Below are 25683 nucleotides of genomic sequence, written 5' to 3' on the forward strand. Positions count from 1 at the left end.
ACAACAAACCAAACCAAACGCGAAAGGTCCGCCTCTATTTCTGATCATGTCTGTCAGATAATTCCTAACCACCAACTGACTGAATCATTCCTCACTACTTTACTATGTGTTTAGATTCACTTTTGCATTAGAAATACACATTCAAAACGTATTGAATTTGCAATTTCAAATAGTTTGGTCCTTTTAGAATTATTTCTGATACGCTAATTTTCTTGATTCAAAACTATACAGGAAACAGTTTGTTTCTACATGGGGGGGGGGGGGGGGGGGGGGTTGGAATCACACCGTATCAAATTTGCAATTTCAAATTTTGTTTGGTCCTTCTAGAATTGTAATCCCACTAATCTCTGATTACAAAACTATACAGGAAACAGCTTGTCTCAATCAAAGGTTTCCCAAGCCTTACAGAGATTAAATAGTATACCCATTACGATCATTCACTTCTGAGTTGATATACATGCAACATATGTGTCACAAAGTTCCTCATTGCTTCTTAGGGATCTGTTCACCCATTCACCCCTAACGTCATGTTTGAACCTTTCCAAATCAAAGACTGGGCAAGTCTTAACATGAAGTTTTTTAAGGTCAAAGGTCAAGCAAGATTGCCGCTTATAATATAAACTGATTTAACTGTAAATAGGATGTCCATTGTCTGCTGAATAATCACACAGCTACTATATAGTGCAACAATACATAGAGGTCACTGAGTCAGTCAAAGGTCAAGGAGATTTAGTTATAAATAGTTGCAGAGGTTATCATTTGGTTCTAAAGTGAATATACCATTTTACAAGTGGCAGATGCTATTCTTATTTTTTTTTATCTTTGTGTGTTAATTATTGATTAGGTCTTTGCATTAATTTTGAAATGCAAAGTCAGAAAAGTAAAAAAGAATGGTTGTGATTTAAGTCTTTTGGTCTTTTTGTTGAAGCCTTGGCCCATTTCTATAAAGCTAGGATCAAGCGGGGATATTCTAAATGAACATTTTATCTTCCACAGCCGATGAAAAGATTCTGAATGACCGGGTCATTAGTGTGTCAGATATAGAAAGCACTTAGAGCCAGTTGTGAGATAGCACCATGTTTATATATACTGCTGGTCTATATAGGGGCTACAGAGATAAAATCAAATTAGTTCTGCAAAGATAAACCTATAGCATGCCGGGGAGAATCTTCTTGTTACTTTGGAAAGAATTGTTGATTTTGATGTAAATGTTGTGAAAAATTGATAGAAAGTTAGTGCTTAAAAAGAATTTGATTAACATTAATTTGCATTTATTTTTTTGGCAAAAATTGTTATTTATGCAGAAAAAAATGGTTGAGAGCAATAAGTTAGTGTTTAATTTTACAATCATAACAGAGATGGAAAGAACCATTCAAGACCTGCCTGAAGCTTTAGAAAACTCAGAAATGTTAAATGTAAACTTCATAGAATTATTATTAGAGAAGGTTGGGGGTCATGGCTGGACCCTTACTGACCTGTCAGTGTTCTAGTTTCTTGTTCGAGTTTCACAAAATTAATTCCAAACTTAAAACTATTCACATTTTTGTGATCAACTGACTGAAGTCCTGAGTAAAAATACAAAAACATTCTGGACTATCTGTTCCACTGTACATATTTTTAAAAAGCTCAAAAGAAAAAATGAAAAAAGGGAAAACTTGATTTATGTTAGGAAAATATTTTCTTCTTTGTTTTGGGAAACACTTACGACCAGTAATAAATATGTATACATCTAAAAATCCTTTAGGTATATTTACCATCAGTCAAAAAGGTGTGCAGTTTAAAAATAGAGTTGCGCCACGGAGGTAAGTGATAATAGCTAGACAAGGAGGGGGAGGGGTGAGTGAGGATGTGTGAAATGAGGTGTAAAATAGGATGTGAGGGATCTAACAAGGATGTGAGGGATTAGGCGAGGATTATCAGTGTGGATGCTGATAAGGCTCGACTGTAACAGCCAGACTGGGACTGAATCAGAAAGACCTGTAGGGGGTAAGGACAGATAACACACAGACATGTGTCAGGTCTGAGATGGGGGCACTACTGTTACAGGGGCGTAGAGTGAAGGCTGGACTGTCATAATTAACACACAGACATGTGTCGGGGCTGAGATGGGGGCGCTACTGTTACAGGGGCGTAGAGTGAAGGCTGGACTGTCATAATTAACACACAGACATGTGTCGGGTCTGAGATGGGGGCGCTACTGTTACAGGGGCGTAGAGTGAAGGCTGGACTGTCACAGATAACACACAGACAAGTGTCGGGTCTGAGATGGGCGCGCTACTATTACAGGTGCATAGGGTAAAGGCTGGACTGTCACAGATAACACATAGACATGTGTTAGATCGACATGTGTTAGATCTGAGATGGGGGCACTACTATTACGGGGGCATAGGGTAAAGGCTGGACTGTCACAGTTAACACACAGACATGTGTCAGGTCTGAGATGGGGTGCTACTGTTACAGGGGCGTAGAGTGAAGGCTGGACTGTAACAGATAACACACAGACATGTGTTAGATCTGAGATAGGGGCGCTACTATTACAGGGGCGTAGGGTAAAGGCTGGACTGTCACAGATAACATAGATGTGGTTTTAAAATGAAAATGAAATAGCAAAAAAAATTGTTAATTCCATTAAATTTGAGAATACTATTACAATATATAAGTATATGTAGTACTATTACCATATATAGGTATATGAAGCACTATTACAATATATAATTATATGTAGTACTATTAAAACATATAAGTATATGTAGTACTAATACAATATATAAGTATATGTAGTACTAATACAATATATAAGTATATGTACTACTATTACAATATATAGGTTTATGAAGTACTATTACAATATATACGTATATGTAGTACTATTGCAATTTATAGGTATATCAAGTACAATTACAATATATAAGTATATGTACTACTATTACAATATATACGTATATGTAGTACTATTCCAATATATAAGTATATGTAGTTCTATTACAATATATAAGCATATGAAGTACTATTACGATATATAAGTATATGAAATACTATTACAATATATAGGTTTATGAAGTACTATTACAATATATACGTATATGTAGTACTATTCCAATATATAAGTATATGTAGTACTAATACAATATATAAGTATATGAAGTACTATTACAATATATAGGTATATTAAGTACTATTACAATATATAAGTATATGTACTACTATTACAATATATAATTATATGTAGTACTATTAAAACATATAAGTATATGTAGTACTATTAAAACATATAAGTATATGTAGTTCTATTACAATATATGGGTATATGTAGTACTATTGCAATATATAGGTATATGTAGTACTATTGCAATATATAGGTATATGACGTACTATTACAATATATAGGCATATGAAGTACTATTACAATATATAATTATATGTAGTACTATTAAAACATATAAGTATATGTAGTACTATTCCAATATATAGGTATATGTAGTACTATTACAGTATATAAGTATATGTAGGACTATTACAATATATAAGTATATGGAGTACTATTACAATATGTAGGTATATGTAGTACTATTGCAATATATAGGTATATGAAGTACTATTACAATATATAAGTATATGTAGTACTATTGAAATGCAAATTTTGTCATTTGATAATGATATATGAAGTGATGAACTAAATTATTTGATATAAAATTTGTGTATTTCATTAGTGTATCACACAGGTAATTTACAGAACAGGATTTGTTCTTTAAATTATTGATGACCAGCAAATAAAACATGTTGACATGGAAACACACAGGATCCTGTAAACATTGCTTCTAGTTTATTCAAGTGCATTGAAAACACTATTTGGAAAAGAAAAAAAGAAGGAAGTTTTATTTTGGTAATATTAATGCCCCTAAGTTTGCAGTTTCAATAACAACTTTTTGAGATTACAAACTTCTCCTGTATCCAGGACTGAAGCCAGATCAAATACAAATATCATTTAATTATTAGCTCATTATAACTTGTAATAAGACCAGTGACCTGGTGTTGTATCAGGGTGACTTAGTCCCGAGAAATTTATGTCAGAGTTGGTCAATAATACAGTGTCGCCATCTGGGGGGAGCAGATGTTCGAAGACTCAAGTAGGCGACTTCCATCTGGGTATAATTAATGACTATGGATTCCAGTAGTTTCCGTCCACTTAATCCTGAATCTGGATTGATTAGATAAATATTTGTAATGGAATTAATTATGAGAAAGCCTTAGTACTTGTAAAACTTGATAAAATTGTGTCCATATATAAAACCACTGTAGCTGTCCACTGTGTAGTTTAGGGTATAACCTGTCCATATATAAAACCACTGTAGCTGTCCACTGTGTAGTTCAGGGTGTAACCTGTCCATATATAAAACCACTGTAGCTGTCCACTGTGTAGTTCAGGGTGTAACCTGTCCATATATAAAACCACTGTAGCTGTCCACTGTGTAGTTCAGGGTGTAACCTGTCCATATATAAAACCACTGTAGCTGTCCACTGTGTAGTTCAGGGTGTAACCTGTCCATATATAAAACCACTGTAGCTGTCCACTGTGTAGTTCAGGGTGTAACCTGTCCATATATAAAACCACTGTAGCTGTCCACTGTGTAGTTCAGGGTGTAACCTGTCCATATATAAAACCACTGTAGCTGTCCACTGTGTAGTTCAGGGTGTAACCTGTCCATATATAAAACCACTGTAGCTGTCCACTGTGTAGTTCAGGGTGTAACCTGTCCATATATAAAACCACTGTAGCTGTCCACTGTGTAGTTCAGGGTGTAACCTGTCCATATATAAAACCACTGTAGCTGTCCACTGTGTAGTTCAGGGTGTAACCTGTCCATATATAAAACCACTGTAGCTGTCCACTGTGTAGTTCAGGGTGTAACCTGTCCATATATAAAACCACTGTAGCTGTCCACTGTGTAGTTCAGGGTGTAACCTGTCCATATATAAAACCACTGTAGCTGTCCACTGTGTAGTTCAGGGTGTAACCTGTCCATATATAAAACCACTGTAGCTGTCCACTGTGTAGTTCAGGGTGTAACCTGTCCATATATAAAACCACTGTAGCTGTCCACTGTGTAGTTCAGGGTGTAACCTGTCCATATATAAAACCACTGTAGCTGTCCACTGTGTAGTTCAGGGTGTAACCTGTCCATATATAAAACCACTGTAGCTGTCCACTGTGTAGTTCAGGGTGTAACCTGTCCATATATAAAACCACTGTAGCTGTCCACTGTGTAGTTCAGGGTGTAACCTGTCCATATATAAAACCACTGTAGCTGTCCACTGTGTAGTTCAGGGTGTAACCTGTCCATATATAAAACCACTGTAGCTGTCCACTGTGTAGTTCAGGGTGTAACCTGTCCATATATAAAACCACTGTAGCTGTCCACTGTGTAGTTCAGGGTGTAACCTGTCCATATATAAAACCACTGTAGCTGTCCACTGTGTAGTTCAGGGTGTAACCTGTCCATATATAAAACCACTGTAGCTGTCCACTGTGTAGTTCAGGGTGTAACCTGTCCATATATAAAACCACTGTAGCTGTCCACTGTGTAGTTCAGGGTGTAACCTGTCCATATATAAAACCACTGTAGCTGTCCACTGTGTAGTTCAGGGTGTAACCTGTCCATATATAAAACCACTGTAGCTGTCCACTGTGTAGTTCAGGGTGTAACCTGTCCATATATAAAACCACTGTAGCTGTCCACTGTGTAGTTCAGGGTGTAACCTGTCCATATATAAAACCACTGTAGCTGTCCACTGTGTAGTTCAGGGTGTAACCTGTCCATATATAAAACCACTGTAGCTGTCCACTGTGTAGTTCAGGGTGTAACCTGTCCATATATAAAACCACTGTAGCTGTCCACTGTGTAGTTCAGGGTGTAACCTGTCCATATATAAAACCACTGTAGCTGTCCACTGTGTAGTTCAGGGTGTAACCTGTCCATATATAAAACCACTGTAGCTGTCCACTGTGTAGTTCAGGGTGTAACCTGTCCATATATAAAACCACTGTAGCTGTCCACTGTGTAGTTCAGGGTGTAACCTGTCCATATATAAAACCACTGTAGCTGTCCACTGTGTAGTTCAGGGTGTAACCTGTCCATATATAAAACCACTGTAGCTGTCCACTGTGTAGTTCAGGGTGTAACCTGTCCATATATAAAACCACTGTAGCTGTCCACTGTGTAGTTCAGGGTGTAACCTGTCCATATATAAAACCACTGTAGCTGTCCACTGTGTAGTTCAGGGTGTAACCTGTCCATATATAAAACCACTGTAGCTGTCCACTGTGTAGTTCAGGGTGTAACCTGTCCATATATAAAACCACTGTAGCTGTCCACTGTGTAGTTCAGGGTGTAACCTGTCCATATATAAAACCACTGTAGCTGTCCACTGTGTAGTTCAGGGTGTAACCTGTCCATATATAAAACCACTGTAGCTGTCCACTGTGTAGTTCAGGGTGTAACCTGTCCATATATAAAACCACTGTAGCTGTCCACTGTGTAGTTCAGGGTGTAACCTGTCCATATATAAAACCACTGTAGCTGTCCACTGTGTAGTTCAGGGTGTAACCTGTCCATATATAAAACCACTGTAGCTGTCCACTGTGTAGTTCAGGGTGTAACCTGTCCATATATAAAACCACTGTAGCTGTCCACTGTGTAGTTCAGGGTGTAACCTGTCCATATATAAAACCACTGTAGCTGTCCACTGTGTAGTTCAGGGTGTAACCTGTCCATATATAAAACCACTGTAGCTGTCCACTGTGTAGTTCAGGGTGTAACCTGTCCATATATAAAACCACTGTAGCTGTCCACTGTGTAGTTCAGGGTGTAACCTGTCCATATATAAAACCACTGTAGCTGTCCACTGTGTAGTTCAGGGTGTAACCTGTCCATATATAAAACCACTGTAGCTGTCCACTGTGTAGTTCAGGGTGTAACCTGTCCATATATAAAACCACTGTAGCTGTCCACTGTGTAGTTCAGGGTGTAACCTGTCCATATATAAAACCACTGTAGCTGTCCACTGTGTAGTTCAGGGTGTAACCTGTCCATATATAAAACCACTGTAGCTGTCCACTGTGTAGTTCAGGGTGTAACCTGTCCATATATAAAACCACTGTAGCTGTCCACTGTGTAGTTCAGGGTGTAACCTGTCCATATATAAAACCACTGTAGCTGTCCACTGTGTAGTTCAGGGTGTAACCTGTCCATATATAAAACCACTGTAGCTGTCCACTGTGTAGTTCAGGGTGTAACCTGTCCATATATAAAACCACTGTAGCTGTCCACTGTGTAGTTCAGGGTGTAACCTGTCCATATATAAAACCACTGTAGCTGTCCACTGTGTAGTTCAGGGTGTAACCTGTCCATATATAAAACCACTGTAGCTGTCCACTGTGTAGTTCAGGGTGTAACCTGTCCATATATAAAACCACTGTAGCTGTCCACTGTGTAGTTCAGGGTGTAACCTGTCCATATATAAAACCACTGTAGCTGTCCACTGTGTAGTTCAGGGTGTAACCTGTCCATATATAAAACCACTGTAGCTGTCCACTGTGTAGTTCAGGGTGTAACCTGTCCATATATAAAACCACTGTAGCTGTCCACTGTGTAGTTCAGGGTGTAACCTGTCCATATATAAAACCACTGTAGCTGTCCACTGTGTAGTTCAGGGTGTAACCTGTCCATATATAAAACCACTGTAGCTGTCCACTGTGTAGTTCAGGGTGTAACCTGTCCATATATAAAACCACTGTAGCTGTCCACTGTGTAGTTCAGGGTGTAACCTGTCCATATATAAAACCACTGTAGCTGTCCACTGTGTAGTTCAGGGTGTAACCTGTCCATATATAAAACCACTGTAGCTGTCCACTGTGTAGTTCAGGGTGTAACCTGTCCATATATAAAACCACTGTAGCTGTCCACTGTGTAGTTCAGGGTGTAACCTGTCCATATATAAAACCACTGTAGCTGTCCACTGTGTAGTTCAGGGTGTAACCTGTCCATATATAAAACCACTGTAGCTGTCCACTGTGTAGTTCAGGGTGTAACCTGTCCATATATAAAACCACTGTAGCTGTCCACTGTGTAGTTCAGGGTGTAACCTGTCCATATATAAAACCACTGTAGCTGTCCACTGTGTAGTTCAGGGTGTAACCTGTCCATATATAAAATCACTGTAGCTGTCCACTGTGTAGTTCAGGGTGTAACCTGTCCATATTGGACCCTGTGTAATCAGGCTCCTTTGTAAACTGACTAATCTAAACCTTGTATCATCCAGAATTCTGCAAGACCTGTATGAACAGACCCTGTATATTCCACTTTGTTACCTGTCTAATCTAAACCCTATATATAATCCAGAAATCTGACCTGTATAAACAGATCCTGTATAATCAAGAATTCTGTATGACCTGTGTAAACAGATCCTGTATAACCCACTTTGTTAACTGTCTAAACTAAAACCTGTATAATCTAGAAGTATGTTTGACCTGTATAAACTAGACCCTGTATAATCCACATTACGTGTCTTGTCTAAACCCTGTATAATCCAGAATCCTGGTTGCCTGTCTTAACAATATATGAGATTTATCAAACACAGACCTCCCAATACTTGTTGTCCACTTATGTATGAGCCTATAGGGGGTGGGGGCTAGTCTGTGCCTTGCCCCTCTGATTTACACTGTAATTACACAAGGACAAATTGGCCAGCGCTATTATCTGAGATAATGCCAGCAAAACATAGTAATGAAATCATTGCAATGTTAAATACTTTTCAGTTTAATGGAAACAACAAATGCCTGGTCTACAATTCAGTGGCATTTTCACAACCTGTAAAATGTTGGTGATCAGGATTTTGGACAGAATAATATAGGTGTTTTTTATCGCTCTAGGTACGATTGATATAATTCTCTGGAGTAACAGGCCGGGTGACAGGTAGTTAGAATAACACAGCCATTGGTGTGGCTATATTTAGCAGGAAACCTATAACAGTATGGGATGATATCCCAGAGGTCGATAATCTCGCATCATATACGCTAATACTACTGAAGAGGGATGGAAATTATTACAGAATCAGAGCCATGAATAAGTCATTACATAGACAGTGTTTTAGTGTGTTTTTATGACCTCTGGGTACCCAACAGATCCAGATTGTGGGAAACCATTGATTATGATTCGAGGAAATTACTTTTCTAAAGGTCACCAGGCTCCCAAGTGTGCAGGCCTCTCTTACTATCATACCATTGATAAATTGGTATTCCCAGAATCATTATTTCCTTGAAATTGTTTTTTCGTCTCTTAACTGACACAAATTCGTTTCATCTATCATGACCCAAATGTCTGCAGTGAATGTTCCGAAAACATGACAATAAACTGTTACGTTGAAAGATATCATCACCTCCCCCCATCCACTTCCAGTGGCCCACCCCACTTCCAATTCACCTCCCCAATCAATAATTAAATATAGAAATAAAAATAATTAATGATTTACTTTTCCAGCCCAGGTTCCATTCCAAGGATCCTCTTAACTGGACTCATAAGTGTTATTATTATAATTTTGTATTTCACTTCCGATTGTTACACGTATTGTCCCTTTTGAAGATGTTCTATTTTACTTCGTTCCAGTAATCATTAAGTCTGTTTTTGAAGCTATTAAGTATGTTACGTTTGGTCTGTGTTTTGGGGGAACAATTTTCTGCTACAGATTTACGTGTAATTTACTATTATGTAGTGATGTAAATTTTAATGATTACATGAAAAAAAAAGTAACAAATATATACACATTATTCCTAAGTGTTTAACACAGAAAAGGGGAAATAGGCATATTACCAGGCAGCCAACCCCATCCTACCCCCATGCATGGAAGAGGGGCGGGGCAGGGTGGGGCGGGGCGNTAAAGTCCTGTAAACAACTTTAAAAACTTCCATCTGTTTTACAGTGTTTGATGGTGTCTCGCGCCGTAATCTTGTGACATATATTGGCTAGGACCGACGATTTGATTTGATTTCTGTCATTTGATTTGTAAAGAATCAAAAGGTCTGGAACACCTTAAATGTTTTCCTAAAAAGAGAAAATATTAAAGATGTAAGTTCTTTCTATTACTTAAACAGCTCAACCATCAAAGTTGATCATAACTGCAGTATCTATCTCTGTTTTGTAAGAAATTCTCCAATAAAGGTTTATAATGAATTCAAGGGAACCAAAATTAGTTCACAACAGTTTGTAATGAATAAACTGTATTGCTTTCTTAGATGATATATGTTTTTGAGATTTATATCAGGAAGAAAAGTAAAAACAGTGTCAATATGCTAATTCCTATTTAATTACCTAAACTCAACAGTTACATTTCCAAATATTATGGAAGTCCATTTTAACAACAACCAGATTTTGATTTTCGTTTTGTTTTTGTTTGTTTTAAGACTTCATTCCGTTGATAGTTACAGAGTTTGGAACGAAGCATTAAGAGTAATTTCAGGGCAGGAATGCTAATTACATCAGATGAAGAGTAATATTACAGGGCAGGAATGCTAATTATATCAGATGAAGAGTAATTACAAGACAGGAATGCTAATTACATCAGATGAAGAGTAATTACAGGGCAGGAATGCTAATTACATCAGATGAAGAGTAATTACAGGGCAGGAATGCTAATTCCATGAGATGAAGAGTAATTACAGGGCAGGAATGCTAATTACATCAGATGAAGAGTAATTACAGGGCAGGAATGCTAATTACATCAGATTCTGTAGCTCGTTTGTCAATGTCTTAATTCTACTCATGTTATGTATTATTGTTAACTGTAGTGTTACGTCATTTCCACCAGTTGGTAACACAATCTTGTCCATGTAGTTAGGGGTACCCACGTTTCACCAAACCCACATTAGCTAGGGAACATATATCAAAACTCTCGGTGTGTAAACGCTTTTCACAGATCCATTTTTTTGTGTTGTCCAAATATTAAAGGCATTTATATCTCTTTAACTTCAATTTTTTTTGAAAATTAATTATTTGATGTTGATAATGAAAACAGAAATGTGCTGTTTTGTTTTATACCATGTAAAATACAGGGTTTGGATAAATGTCTTATACATGTAGTACAGGGTCTGTTTAAATTCTTTATAATACACAGTTCTGTGTGTGTAAAACCTTTATGAAACAGGTTCCCTTAACCCTTTCACCCCTATGTAACTTTAGTCGACTCTACCATGCATTGGTTTGGATGAGTCCTTTTCGGTCTACAGTGGTGAAAGGGTTTAATATTTGTGCTCTATATACAATATATAGTAATTACACATGAAGAGCGAAATTAACACAAGGCAGATATGGATTTTATCAGCAAATTATGAATATTTGAGTGGGTGGAAAGGTCCTCTGTAGACAGAATTTAATATCAATAGATGTCACAGTACTTACTACTTCTTACAATGAAAATAAAATTAACATGTGTGATTGAAATTTGATAAGGAAATGAAATGTACACATCAAGATATTTATAGAATCCTTCAGAATTCACATGAGAGTCATGTGACTGGAGCAATGACTGTTAGAACAATAGGAAAGTTTGTCTCTCACAGGGCTAGTATATGCTGGTATACCTCTACGGGTAAGTGTGTACTCCCGTGTTTAACATGAAAAGCTTTTAATCTGTGCTGTTTAATCATTTAGTATGAATACAGAACTGTCAAGAGGTCTTCACATAGGTCTATTCAGATTAAGCTGATCTTGAAGACAAATATTAGAATTTTCAGATTTTTTGTAAAACATTTTTGCAAATGTTAGAATGTTACTTTTTTTTGGCAGCATGAATTAACCGAATATATCCTCTGTAAGTGTGCCGACTGTCTAAAATACAATGCAAATTGCTAAATACTTATTTGTCTTTGCAGGTGATAACACCGTTCAGGTCGCTGGTGCTGTGTACAGAGAGTCGACGGGAGATGGAAGACTGGATCTCCGCATTGAAAACCGCCGCCAACAAGGAGTTCTACGATGTGAGAGTAAGTGACTCTCTGTATGGGCCTTTCATCATACCCACGCAACATTTATCACATCAGTTTGCACTCAACTTGACCCCATCATTGTACTTTTATAAGGGCTGCAGTTCTCCAACTGTGGCAGGATGATAGGGAGGAGATGGGGGCTGTATTCCGTTTTGTTGTCTCAATCTGTCTTTGCTGGTATATGGACAGAAACCACTTTTGCCCAATTATTTCTAATTAATTAACTGGAATGTCAACGATTCTTTGGCTCGGCCAACTCTACATTGTATTTAGTACAATGATCCAGTGAAGACCCGATATTCCATAGAGAACCGTTATTGTTCTCAGTGTTCTTTCCAGTAAAACTCAGGACACAATAAAAGCTGCCTGTCTCAATGTGTATTCAGTGAATTCATTACATTGCAAATATTTAACCGAAGAGAAATTATGACTTTTATTGTGCATACCAAAATTTGTCAGGTTTTTTTCAGTCCTCCAACTTAACGGAAGGAGGTACCTAGTAATTACTTTGTCGTTGCATCTCATGAACCTTAATTATCATAGTATGATACATAGCATGGTAACATCAAGTTCTACGCCTGATTAGATTCTGGTGGTCAAGGGTAAAGGGTCAAAGGTCACACTCCTGCTTTGTGGGGCAAATTATGCCTGTTGTGTTCTTGTTTGATGTATAATTTGTTTGCTAAATTGTACGTTTTGGTCTTCAAAATAAAAGCCAGATTTGTCTTAAAGCTGTTGAAGGTTTGAGTCCTTTAGACTCAGAGTCTTACAATCCTCTTACTGTAAACAAATTTTGTTTGAATTCCGGAAACCCCCCCAGAGAATAGTTCAAGAACGGTACGCAGAACAAAATTAAAAACTTCAAAAATTGCTTCCTCAAGCTATTTCATGTTAACTCCGTAAATATGAAGACTATTGTGAAGTTATCACCTGTTGGCTAATTTTTTCAGCGTGTTTTTAGTGCTTGTGATTAATTTTGATTACAATATACGGCTACAGTAGCATAGGAATTCCTCTCCAGGCTTTATCACATGAGGATAAGGGTGAGATGTTCCATACATTCTCGACAGTCTTGGGAAGGCACTGAATCGTAGTGAACTGTACAGGGTGTGAGCTCGGCACCGTTTGTTATTACTGCTCATTCTAAACATATGTTATCAGATTCAAGTTGGCTCCATGCTGAAAAATGGCATGTTTTTCTTGCCCTTCCTTTTGTCAGTGACTGATTGAAAAGCTGTGAACAGGATGCTGAGGTAAATTATGCTTGCCAGTGTATCAGCAAAAAAAACACCCTAAAAGAGTATTTTTGTTTAACTTCTCCCTTCTCCGTGAGTGATTTGGAGACTGACACGCCAAGGTCAGCTATCACGTATGCATACATTTTTGAGATTAAGATCAATCACATTTACAGATTTCAATATGGCAAATGTCGAAATGAAAATGAATGGTATGATGCAGAATGTCTGCTGGAGTTAATACGTTTCCAGAAATATACTTTGTTTTACACCGAGGAATTGGTCTGTGTTATCTTGACTACTGACATCAGTATTAACATTTATATAGAATCGCTAAACACAGGATATACAAACAATCACAGGCAATTTTCCTATATGCAAATTTCGACGATTGTCATCGTAACAAAAGATAACACCTGACCAGTACGACATGATGTGCAGGGTGTTTGACAGTATTTACATGTAGATGTAAACAATAGAATCGTGTTCAAGCTCTCAACGTTTGTAGGTTTCGTTGAAATGATAAAATAATTTGACAGGATGAATGGGATCGTCTAGCTGGTTTAAGGTTATGTCAATTGGAGTATCCGAAAAACTCCACGGCATGGTTCAAGCATTATAGAAACACTTTCTAGGGGGAATTATAGGTTTATATATCACCTTACTGATCGGTCCAAGATGACGCAGGTTAAATCAGAGGTGCAAACACTTTCGTGTCATGTGCATGACAGGACAAGAATGGAGTTTTCAGAAGCACTTGTCTGTCAAGAAAGTCGATTTGTAAAAGTACTTAGTCAGCGAAACATTGAAATTTACAGCTTCTCTTTATGGATACTGCGTATACCGGAAAATTTCTGCCCAGTCAAATTTTCACCCTTCAACGGTAAAATCCATTTTTGCCCAATATTAAATTTGCCCCTCACAGTTAATTACTACATGTATATATATTATGTTGTTTACAAACCTTTGCTGTAATGATAAATTCGCCCTCATTACAAAGGACAAAAAAGGCAAAAATTCAACTGCAGCGAATTTTAAAGTATCCCAGTATTTTGTCTAAATTTCCTTGTGGAAGCCTGAAACTGAATACAGAAAATGGTTGGTTTACCTAGTTTCTAAATATAGACTGGTCAGTTACCACCAACGTAGAATAATAAACATAATCAACATCTGTGTGTATCATATGGTAAAATAGGTATAACTGAAAATACAGAAATAAATGATTAATTAAGACTGGTCAGCCTGGTGATATACTTCACCATACTACAGACACATGTGTTGATTATTACTTATAACAGATGTCTACCTGGTAGATCTGATCATCCACTGTTTTATGGAATCCCTGTAATCATGGTGGTAGGTGATACAACTCGGTAGTATGCCCTGTTTAGGTCAATCCATCAATCAGGGGTGTAATTGTCTCCGGTAAGTGACACATGATAGGTAGGTAGTGACAGGTAATTATGTTACCTGTGTAAACAGAGGGATGGTAGTGCCCCTAAAGTGCATTACTCAGGTATGTACATGTAGTAAACTGTGTACAAGTGAAGTATACAAAGACACAGCTCCATTGCTTACTTGTAAAGTGAGTCCCTTACCTGTAATGTCAGTCGTACGGATGTGTCTTATCAGCTATCGATTGTGACCTCAAAAACAATTCAAATGTTTGGAAACTGGACAGTACATGGGATATGGCCAATATTTGGTAGGTATATGGTTCAAAGGAACCAGCGTTTCATACTTGCCAACTTTTTGAAATTTCCATGGGGGAGATTACGCGTGCTCAGAATTAAATACAAAGATAAAGTGTGTGTATGTATACCCTAGATAAAGTGTGTGTATATATGCCCTAGATAAAGTGTGTGTATATATACCCTAGATAAAGTTTGTGTATGTATACCCTAGATAAAGTGTGTGTATCTATACCCTAGATAAAGTGTGTGTATATATACCCTAGATAAAGTTTGTGTATGTATACCCTAGATAAAGTGTGTGTATGTATACCCTAGATAAAGCGTGTGTATATATACCCTATATAAAGTGTGTGTATATATACCCTAGATAAAGTGTGTGTATGTATACCCTAGATAAAGTGTGTGTATATATACCCTATATAAAGTGTGTGTATATATACCCTAGATAAAGTGTGTATATGTATACCCTAGATAAAGTGTGTGTATGTATACCCTAGATAAAGTGTGTGTATATATACCCTAGATAAAGTGTGTGTATATATACCCTAGATAAAGTGTGTGTATATATACCCTAGATAAAGTGTGTGTATATATACCCTAGATAAAATCATCAGATCTTAGGAAATTATTTATCCTCTGGATCTGCCACTGAAATAGATATAGTTTTGCAATTCACTGGTTGGAAATGCAGAATTTTAGGGTCCTAAATTAGAGGTCTCCTTCCTAAATAGGGAGAGTTGGCAAATATGGCAATTACTAGTGTTCTGTATTCCCTCTACTTATGTAACATAAAGACTTACGAATAGATTAGAATCTTTCCTGGATTATCTTATCAAGAACAGCAAGAATTTCAGATTACACAAACTCGATATATTATGAGATTTACACACTGGGCCATAAAGTTTGAGGTCTTGTTTATACAGGTGACTGTACTATACAGGGTTTTATATAAACAGGTTAAATAGACATGGGAGGTCTTGTTTATACAAGTGACTGTACTATACAGGGTTTTATATAGACAGGTTAAATATACATGGAAGGTCTTGTTTATACAGGTGACTGTACTATACAGGGTTTTATATAGACAGGTTAAATAGTAATTTACACATTGAGATGGTAAGTGGACGGTCTGGTTTATACAGGTGACTGTACTATACAAGGTTTGATATAGACAGGTTAGATAGTAATTTACACATTGAGATGGTAAGTGGAAGGTCTTGTTTATACAGGTGACTGTACTATACAGGGTTTTATATAGACAGGTTAAATAGACATGGAAGGTCTTATTTATACAGGTGACTGTACTATACAGGGTTTTATATAGACAGGTTAGATAGTAATTTACACATTGAGATGGTAAGTGGATGGTCTTGTTTATACAGGTGACTATACTATACAGGGTTTTATATAGACAGGTTAAATATACATGGAATGTCTTGTTTATATAGGTGACTGTACTATACAGGGATTGATATAGACAGGTTAGATAGTAATTTACACATTGAGATGGTAAGTGGATGGTCTTGTTAATACAGGTGACTATATTATACAGGGTTTTATATAGACAGGTTAAATATACATGGAAGGTCTTGTTTATATAGGTGACTGTACTATACAGGGTTTGATATAGACAGGTTAGATAGTAATTTACACATTGAGATGGTAAGTGGATGGTCTTGTTAATACAGGTGACTGTACTTTACAGGGTTTGATATAGACAGGTTAGATAGAAATTTACACATTGAGATGTTAAGTTGTAGGTCTTGTTTATACAGGTGACTGTACTATACATGGCTTGATATAGACAGGTTAGATAGTAATTTACACACTGAGGTGTTAAGATGTAGGTCTTGTTTATACAGGTGACTGTACTATACATGGCTTGATATAGACAGGTTAGATAGTAATTTACACACTGAGGTGTTAAGATGTAGGTCTTGTTTATACAGGTGACTGTACTATACATGGCTTGATATAGACAGGTTAGATAGTAATTTACACATTGAGATGTTAAGTTGTAGGTCTTGTTTATACAGGTGACTGTACTATACATGGTTTGATATAGACAGGTTAGATAGTAATTTACACATTGAGATGTTAAGTTGTAGGTCTTGTTTATACAGGTGACTGCACTATACATGGTTTGATATAGACAGGTTAGATAGTAATTTACACATTGAGATGGTAAGTGGATGGTCTTGTTTATACAGGTGACTGTACTTTACAGGGTTTGATATAGACAGGTTTGATAGTAATTTACACATTGAGATGGTAAGTGGATGGTCTTGTTTATTTAGGTGACTGTACTTTACAGGGTTTGATATAGACAGGTTAGATAGTAATTTACACATTGAGATGGTAAGTGGATGTTCTTGTTTATACAGGTGACTGTACTATACAGTGTTTGATATAGACAGGTTAGATAGTAATTTACACATTGAGATATTAAGTTGAAGGTCTGGTTTATACAGGTGACTGTACTTTACAGGGTTTTGTATAGACATGTTAAATAGACATGGAAGGTCTTGTTTATACAGGTGACTGTACTATACAGGGTTTTATATAGACAGGTTAGATAGTAATTTACACATTGAGATGGTAAGTGGATGGTCTTGTTTATACATGTGACTGTACTTTACAGGGTTATTATATAGACAGGTTAGAGAGAAATTTACACATTGAGATGTTAAGTTGAAGGTCTGGTTTATACAGCGTTTGGGAAAGTTAAAATTTAGTAGATAATTATAACATATATGTAATTTTCTTTCTTTAAAATTGACATGTTAATATTCCGTGTACTGAAAATGTGTGAAAATTTTTGCACTTTGTAACTTTTCGAAAACAGCAATTTTTTTCTCAATCAGCACAAAATGAGAACATAGAAACACAAAGGCTATCTTATAGTTTGAGAGGTGATTGTGTTTTATGGTAGACATTGTTGTGATGCTGGACATATGCCTACCATCAGCCATGGGCTGTAACAAGGGGGCTATTGAACTGTTGGGCTACCTACCACACTCAAAGTTCATGCACTAATTGTATACAGGAGGTACATGTAGGCTACTCATTGCTTTAGTGGTCACATATGACCAGGAAATGTATTTGGAATTGTTTTATTGGTCAGTAGGTCAAAGGTCAAGATCATTGATACTATAAATATAATGATCATGAGCCATTAATCCTGCCACCATTAATCTGGTCGTCCCTCTGTCCAGGCAGCGTTTAAGGGACACATTGACATATTTTCTGTACAGTTTGGCTAATTATCATAGTTATCTCATAACGGAATCCTGATGATAGGGTTGGTGTGTGCCGATATACACAAGTGTTCAGTCTGATAATAGGGTTCGTGTGTGCCGATATACACAATTTGTGGATTTTGCTTTGAAATAAGAGAGACTTCCTCTTCTGGTGATCTTGTCGTTAAAAAATTTAACAACCTGAAACTAAAATTAACCTATGACAGGCTTCGCAATATTCAAACTATATCTGGACCAGACGAAAAAGTGGATTTTGGGCTACGAGGTGTCCGCATTAAATGGTACAGGTCCTGCTTTCTGATTGGTTGAATGACAGAGTTATGTCGCGTTTTGATTGGCTTGTTATAAATGCGATAATGCATTCATGTTGACCTCTGACGTGACCCTCTATGGGATGTTGTTAGATCTTCAACGCGACATATCAGTAAACGGGAGCGATGTGAAGATATAATTTTAATTAGATTGAGTCCCATGATAGGGTTGGTGTGTGCCGATATACACAAGTGTTCAGTCTGATGATAGGGTTCGTGTGTGCCGATATACACAAGTGTTCAGTCTGATAACAGGGTTCGTGTGTGCTGATATACACAAGTGTTCAGTCTGATGATAGGGTTGGTGTGTGCCGATATACACAAGTGTTCAGTCTGATGATAGGGTTGGTGTGTGCCGATATACACCAGTGTTCAGTCTGATGATAGGGTTGGTGTGTGCCGATATACACCAGTGTTCAGTCTGATGATAGGGTTGGTGTGCTAAAGTCACTGAATTTATAAACAAAAAACACACTTAATAAATAAATGATATGAAAAAGTAGATATTTGTGTCAAAGTTTTGTGCTGGAGGTCAATTTTTTCTAGGCATTCTGGACATCGTTTTGAGGGTGAAAATTAATGTGCAAAATAGATAAGTAGAATTTGTTTAGGCATTTTAAGCCCTAAAAACGTACCTGTGCAAATGACACAGGTTGTTGCGGTACATTGTCAAGGCTCCATTGTTTGGAGTTTAAAGTGAGACATTTTTTCACATTTTTCTATGTATAGATATTATGTAGTATTAACCAAAAATAGAACAATAATCATAATTGTTTGCAATTCGGGATGAACGTTCATGTAATTTATTATCTGAATACTCCATCTCCAACGAAGAAAGTTTTTTCACAAATTTATTTTCTTATCATATTGAACCTGTTTTATGAATAAACCACCTGTGTTTGCTCAAATGTTGTACAAATTGACACAATCTCTAAACACTGACTGGTGGCTTTATGTGTTTACTTAATTCAGTCTAGACACCATGGAGGATTTTGGAAACTAAAGCTTCTTCCTGAATGAGAACAATGGCTGCCCTTTTGGTATAGCTTCAGATCATGCTACCGAATGGCAAAGGCTTCATAATCATTTGTTATTTTACAACAGTTTTTAAATAAGTTGTTTCAACTTATATTAATTTTGTTGGCCCGGATGTTAGAGGATGTTAACGTGAGAGATCTTAAATGTGGAAGGAAACTGGAGAAAACCCACGTGGTCGGGCTGGTGACCCCATACCTTTTTGTGTCTGATCAGGGAATCGAACCCCGGCCACCTTGGTGAAGGACAAGTGCGTTACCCACTGCGCCACCCGACCACCCGACCACCCGACCACCCATTACATTTGTTTTAGATATTGAACACCCTTTTCCGCTGGATTGTGTGTGATGTAGAAATCAGTTAACGTTTTATTCACAATGGTGACACGATGTGACCAGACAATATCATATTGAAGTATGTAAATGTGAAATTGTGTAAAATTTTGAAGGCCGAAATAAAGTTTGGTGAACATGTTCATGTGTTTCAGGGCAATGCCAGCCAGCGGGAAATGATGTCCGGTCAGCACAACTGGTATGCCTGCTCACACGCTAGGCCAACCTACTGCAATGTTTGTCGTGAGGCACTGTCCGGAGTTACCTCCCATGGACTATCATGTGAAGGTGCGTCATGACAACCTTTTGAGTATCTGTCCCCAATTTCTTTTTCTCCTTCTTATTTTTTTTTTTTTACATTTCAAGCTTTTATTAATTGTCTGAAGAACAAACAAAAAAACTGTCTTCACCAAACAATAACTGTTATGTAAAACATTAAAAGCTACATAAAAAACTGAATCCTTTATACATTTTACAGTATGCAGCTTGTTATGTACAGTGACTAATTCATTAGGCAAGAAAAAATTGCAAAAGAAAATCAATTGTGACGAAAGTTTTTATATGCCCGTCAAAACTTTTGACAGGACATATTGTGGTATTGGGAGCTTCCGTCCACTCTTTGGTTTTCCGCAAGTTAACTTCCTTAAATATTGTTCAATTTTGATGAAAATTGGTATGCACATGTACATTTTATGATAATTGAGGCTATATTCGAACTTGAGGAAAATCCCTAATTAGCATACTGTGCTCTGATTGGTGGCCGGAAAATCTCATGTAGGAATGTTGTTTCTTCTCCTTATATTTTCATACATTTAGATACAATAATGCATCAGAAGGATTTTAAGTATGTCAGATTCTGATTGGCATGGGACAAGCGTATATTTTGCACCCTGTGGGACTATTGTTTTATGGGAGATTTCTTTATTACACCAGTAATAAACCCTGGGACCTTTGTCTTAAGAAAAAATGAGATGAACACAATCATGATAATAATATTGACCCTTGGGTCTGGCCCGACCCCTAGGGACTTAATTTCTAGGCCGTAACTTTTAAACGGTTAAGAACCCTACTCAATAACCATATATACATTTGATAGGCATAAAGAGATTAATACAGTATTATTATTGACCCTTGGGTCTGGCCCCACCCCTTGGAGCTTCATTCCTGAGCCATAACTTTTAAACGATTGAGATTCACATCCCATAACCTTATATACAATTGCTGGGCATCAAGAGATGAACACACTCACGATATTAAAATTGACTCTTGGGTCTGGCCCCACCCCTAGGGACTTAATTATTAGGTCTAAATTTAAGATGGTTGTGATGCCCACCCCAGAACAATATATACCATTGCTGGGCATCAAGAGATGAACAAAATTATGATATAAGGATTGATATTGAGGTCTGACCCTACCCCTAGCCCTAGGAACTTAATTTATGGGCCATAACTTTGAAATGGTTAAGATCCTGAACCCATAGCCTTACATACCATTGTTTGTAAAGTGCTGGAGGGATCTTGATTAAATCGGTATGCATGACCTCCTTTGTCACTATATACATTGCCTGGATGGAATGGATTTCATAATTAAGCTTAGACAAATCCCCAAAAGATCATGTTTTAACTTTATCTGTATGATCATCTTGGTATCCCTACATGTGGTTTGTACAGGAAGAGAGTAGAAAAATGGAGAGAAAATAGCCTAGTTCAGGAAGAGAATAGAGAAATGGAGAGAAAATAGCCTAGTTCAGGAAGAGTATAGAGAAATGAAGAGAAAATAGCCTAGTTCAGAAAGAGTATAGAGAAATGGAGAGAAAATAGCCTAGTTCAGGAAGATTATAGAGAAATGGAAAATAGCCTAGTTCAGGAAGAGAATAAAGAAATGGAGAGAAAATAGCTTAGTTCAGGAAGAAAATAGAGAAAATAGCCTAGTTCAGGAAGAGTATAGAGTTTGGAGAGAAAATAGCCTAGTTCAGGAAGAGTATAGAGAAATGAAGAGACGACAGCCTAGTTCAGAAAGAGTATAGAGAAATGGAGGGAAAATAGCCTAGTTCAGAAAGAGTATAGAGAAATGGAAAAAAAAAATAGCCTAGTTCAGGAAGAGAATAGAGAAATGGAGAGAAAACCGCCTAGTTCAGAAAGAGTATAGAGAAATGGAGAGAAAACAGCCTAGTTCAGGAAGATTATAGAGAAATGGAAACAGGAAGAGAGTAGAAAAATGGAGAGAAAATAGCCTAGTTCAGGAAGAGAATAGAGAAATGGAGAGAAAATAGCCTAGTTCAGGAAGAGTATAGAGAAATATAGAGAAAACAGCCTAGTTCTGAAAGAGTATAGAGAAATGGAGAGAAAATAGCCTAGTTCAGGAAGATTATAGAGAAATGGAGAGAAAACCGCCTAGTTCAGAAAGAGTATAGAGAAATGGAAAATAGCCTAGTTCAGGAAGAGAATAAAGAAATCGAGAGAAAATAGCTTAGTTCAGGAAGAAAATAGAGAAAAAAGCCTAGTTCAGGAAGATTATAGAGAAAAGGAGAGAAAACCGCCTAGTTCAGAAAGAGAATAGAGAAATGGAGAGAAAATAGCCTAGTTCAGGAAGAGTATAGAGAAATGAAGAGAAAACTGCCTAGTTCAGAAAGAGTATAGAGAAATGGAGGGAAAATAGCCTAGTTCAAAAAGAGTATAGAGAAATGGAAAAAAAAATAGCCTAGTTCAGGAAGAGAATAGAGAAATGGAGAGAAAACCGCCTAGTTCAGGAAGAGTATAGAGAAATGGAGAGAAAACAGCCTAGTTCAGAAAGAGTATAGAGAAATGGAAAAAAAATAGCCTAGTTCAGGAAGAGAATAGAGAAATGGAGAGAAAACAGCCTAGTTCAGAAAGAGTATAGAGAAATAGAGAGAAAACAGCCTAGTTCAGGAAGAGAATAGAGAAATGGAGAGAAAATAGCCTAGTTCAGGAAGAGAATAGAGAAATGGAGAGAAAACAGCCTAGTTCAGAAAGAGTATAGAGATATAGAGAGAAAATAGCCTAGTTCAGGAAGAGAGTAGAAAAATAGAAAGAAAATAGTCTAGTTCAGAAAGAGAATAGAGAAATGGAGAGAAAATAGTCAAGTTAAGGAACAGTATAGAGAAATAGAAAGAAAATAGCCTAGTTCAGAAATACTATAGAGAAATAGAGAGAAAATATTCCAGTTCAGGAAGAGAATAGAGAAATGGAAAGAAAATAGCCTAGTTCAGGAAGAGAGTAGAGAAATAGAAAGAAAATAGCCTAGTTCAGAAATACTATAGAGAATCAAATCTTATGATTTGTAAATCACTGTAGATATAGAGAAATGGAAAGAAAATAGCCTAGTTCAGGAAGAGAGTAGAGAAATAGAAAGAAAATAGCCTAGTTCAGAAATAGTATAGAGTTTGGAGAGAAAATAGCCTAGTTCAGAAAGAGTATAGAGAAATAGAGAGAAAATAGCCTAGTTCAGAAAGAGTAGAGAAACGGAGAGAAAATAGCCTAGTTCAGAAATAGTATAGAGAAATGGAGAGAAAACAGCCTAGTTCAGAAATAGTATAGAGAAATAGAGAGAAAATATTCCAGTTCAGGAAGAGAATAGAGAAATGGAGAGAAAATATCCTGTAGTTCAGGAAGAGTATAGAGAAATATACAAACCAGCAACATTCAATGATGTTTAAAATGGTGGATGATCCCTCCAGGATCTCTTGCTTCCAAATATAAATGATATTTATAAATTTATAAAAAGCTTATCTGACTGATAAAAATCAGCCAAAAATACATCACTGGATATATATTGATTGTGCAGTTAATTACTTTTGATAATGTTTGTACCAAACAGAATTCTGTCAAGTGTAATTTGTTTCTTTTTAAGAAGTTATTTCCCTTTAATACGTGGCCCAAAATGTAAAAAATAAAAGAACAAACAATTTTTTAACAATTTACAGCAAAATATGAAAAAGCACTTGAATTGAAGTTCTTGATATTATTGAACATTGAGATCAAAGTGAAGTGGAATATGAAGCCAGCTAAATTGTTACAGCTATTTTAGCTATATGACCATAGCCATAGTGACGTCATGTCTTGGGGCCTTGACCCATACTGCTAGCTAGCGCCTTATATGGAGGAACATGAAAGCCCTGCAATACTGGAAGGCTGCCATGCTCTTAAGGGCAGCCTGTGTAGATTACGTAAGCAACACCCCTATCACGACTCTGTGACATGATCCTTCCACATCAAATAGTTCCGTGTTTTAGATCTAGTCTACAGATGCTGACGTGACACTAGTTACTGACAAAGCAGTTATAAGGATTTACATTGACAGTGTTCATAGCCATTGGGAGAAGATCTAATGTCACCCATTATGACCTTCCCGTTTCAACTTTTTGGAGAGAAAAAATGTTCAAAGATAATTAGTATGTGACTTTCGCTTGGTGATGTGTTCCTATGCAATAAATAAGATAAGTGTTTATACACAATAAATATATTAAGTGTTGCATGCTGTTGAAAAAAAATAATGAGAGCACAAGATCTCCTATTGGCTAGATCATATCAAAAGATGGAAAATGAACAAATGCGCCAAAAAGACAACACAAAGCATGGATATGAAAAAAGCATGTGGCTCAAACTAGATAACCTCGGCCTCTGTAACATTTGTCCCTCATAACAACTTTCAGTCTACATTTGATTATGATAAAAATAAAAGAAAGAAAAAAAGGACCAAAACAAAAAAATAGAAAGGTAAGGATTAAAAAGAGACAGACTGATGACAAAATGGAGAGAAATGAAAACGTTAAAATGTTTGTTTTGTTTGTTACAGTGTGCAAGTTCAAGGCTCATAAACGGTGTGCGGTGAAGGCCGCAGCCAACTGTAAGTGGGCAACCTTGGCAGCTATAGGCAAAGACATCATCGAAGACGAGGATGGGGTAAGGGTCAAAGGTCAAGGGCCACATTCTATGGTTCACAATATTATTTCAACATACTGCTGATCACAAACTTTTGGTTAAATTTTTATTTAAAGATAGAGATCCCAATTTTATGTTCAAACTCCTGAAAAAAGCTGCAGAAAACTTGAGGGATGACCAAATGTTTAGATTAATTACTTAGTTAGATATATTACTTATTACCCATTTCCTAGGTTTCTCTTCAGTGTTTGCAGGGCTAGCTATTTGAAGGCCATAAGAATTTTTTTTTAGATATGAGAGGGTAGTTTGCAGACACACCAATTGCTCAATGGGAATATTTTAAGTTTTACGAAAATGTGAAAGTCTTGTTGATATTTTGTTTTCTCATTTTCAGATTGCCATGCCACACCAGTGGCTGGAAGGAAATCTCCCTGTTAGTGCTAAATGTAATGTGTGTGAAAAAACGTGTGGCAGTGTGCTCAAAATACAAGACTGGCGATGCCTGTGGTGTAAGGCCATGGTAAGTTGCTTTGTTTCCCTGCAATCTATATCAAACTTTCCATTGATGATACCTCCATGGATACAATAAACAGAATGCTGAAACTGCTTGGCAAAATGCTCAAGTTACTAGACAGAATGCTCAAGTTACTAGGCAGAATGCTGAAACTGCTTGGCAAAATGCTCAAGTTACTAGGCAGAATGCTCAAGTTACTAAGCAGAATGCTGAAACTGCTTGGCAAAATGCTCAAGTTACTAGACAGAATGCTCAAGTTACTAGGCAGAATGCTGAAACTGCTTGGCAAAATGCTCAAGTTACTAGGCATAATGCTCAAATTACTTGGCAGAATGCTCAAATTACTTGGCAGAATGCTCAAGT

General features: G+C 36.8%; 1 protein-coding gene across 2 annotated transcripts in view; it reads left to right on the forward strand.

Moving 5' to 3' along the window:
- The window catches only part of LOC110465911 (diacylglycerol kinase delta-like), a 142302-nt gene that overhangs the window by 81438 nt on the left and 35181 nt on the right, over positions 1–25683 (forward strand). For both annotated transcript variants that reach the window (XM_021522069.1, XM_021522070.1), the window contains 4 exons: positions 11924–12034; positions 20060–20192; positions 24721–24827; positions 25201–25326. In XM_021522069.1, the coding sequence (XP_021377744.1) occupies positions 11924–12034; positions 20060–20192; positions 24721–24827; positions 25201–25326 (477 nt within the window). The remainder of the gene's footprint in view (positions 1–11923; positions 12035–20059; positions 20193–24720; positions 24828–25200; positions 25327–25683) is intronic.

The sequence above is a fragment of the Mizuhopecten yessoensis genome, unplaced genomic scaffold (genome assembly GCF_002113885.1).
Source record: "Mizuhopecten yessoensis strain PY_sf001 unplaced genomic scaffold, ASM211388v2 scaffold11105, whole genome shotgun sequence".
Taxonomy (NCBI): domain Eukaryota; kingdom Metazoa; phylum Mollusca; class Bivalvia; order Pectinida; family Pectinidae; genus Mizuhopecten; species Mizuhopecten yessoensis.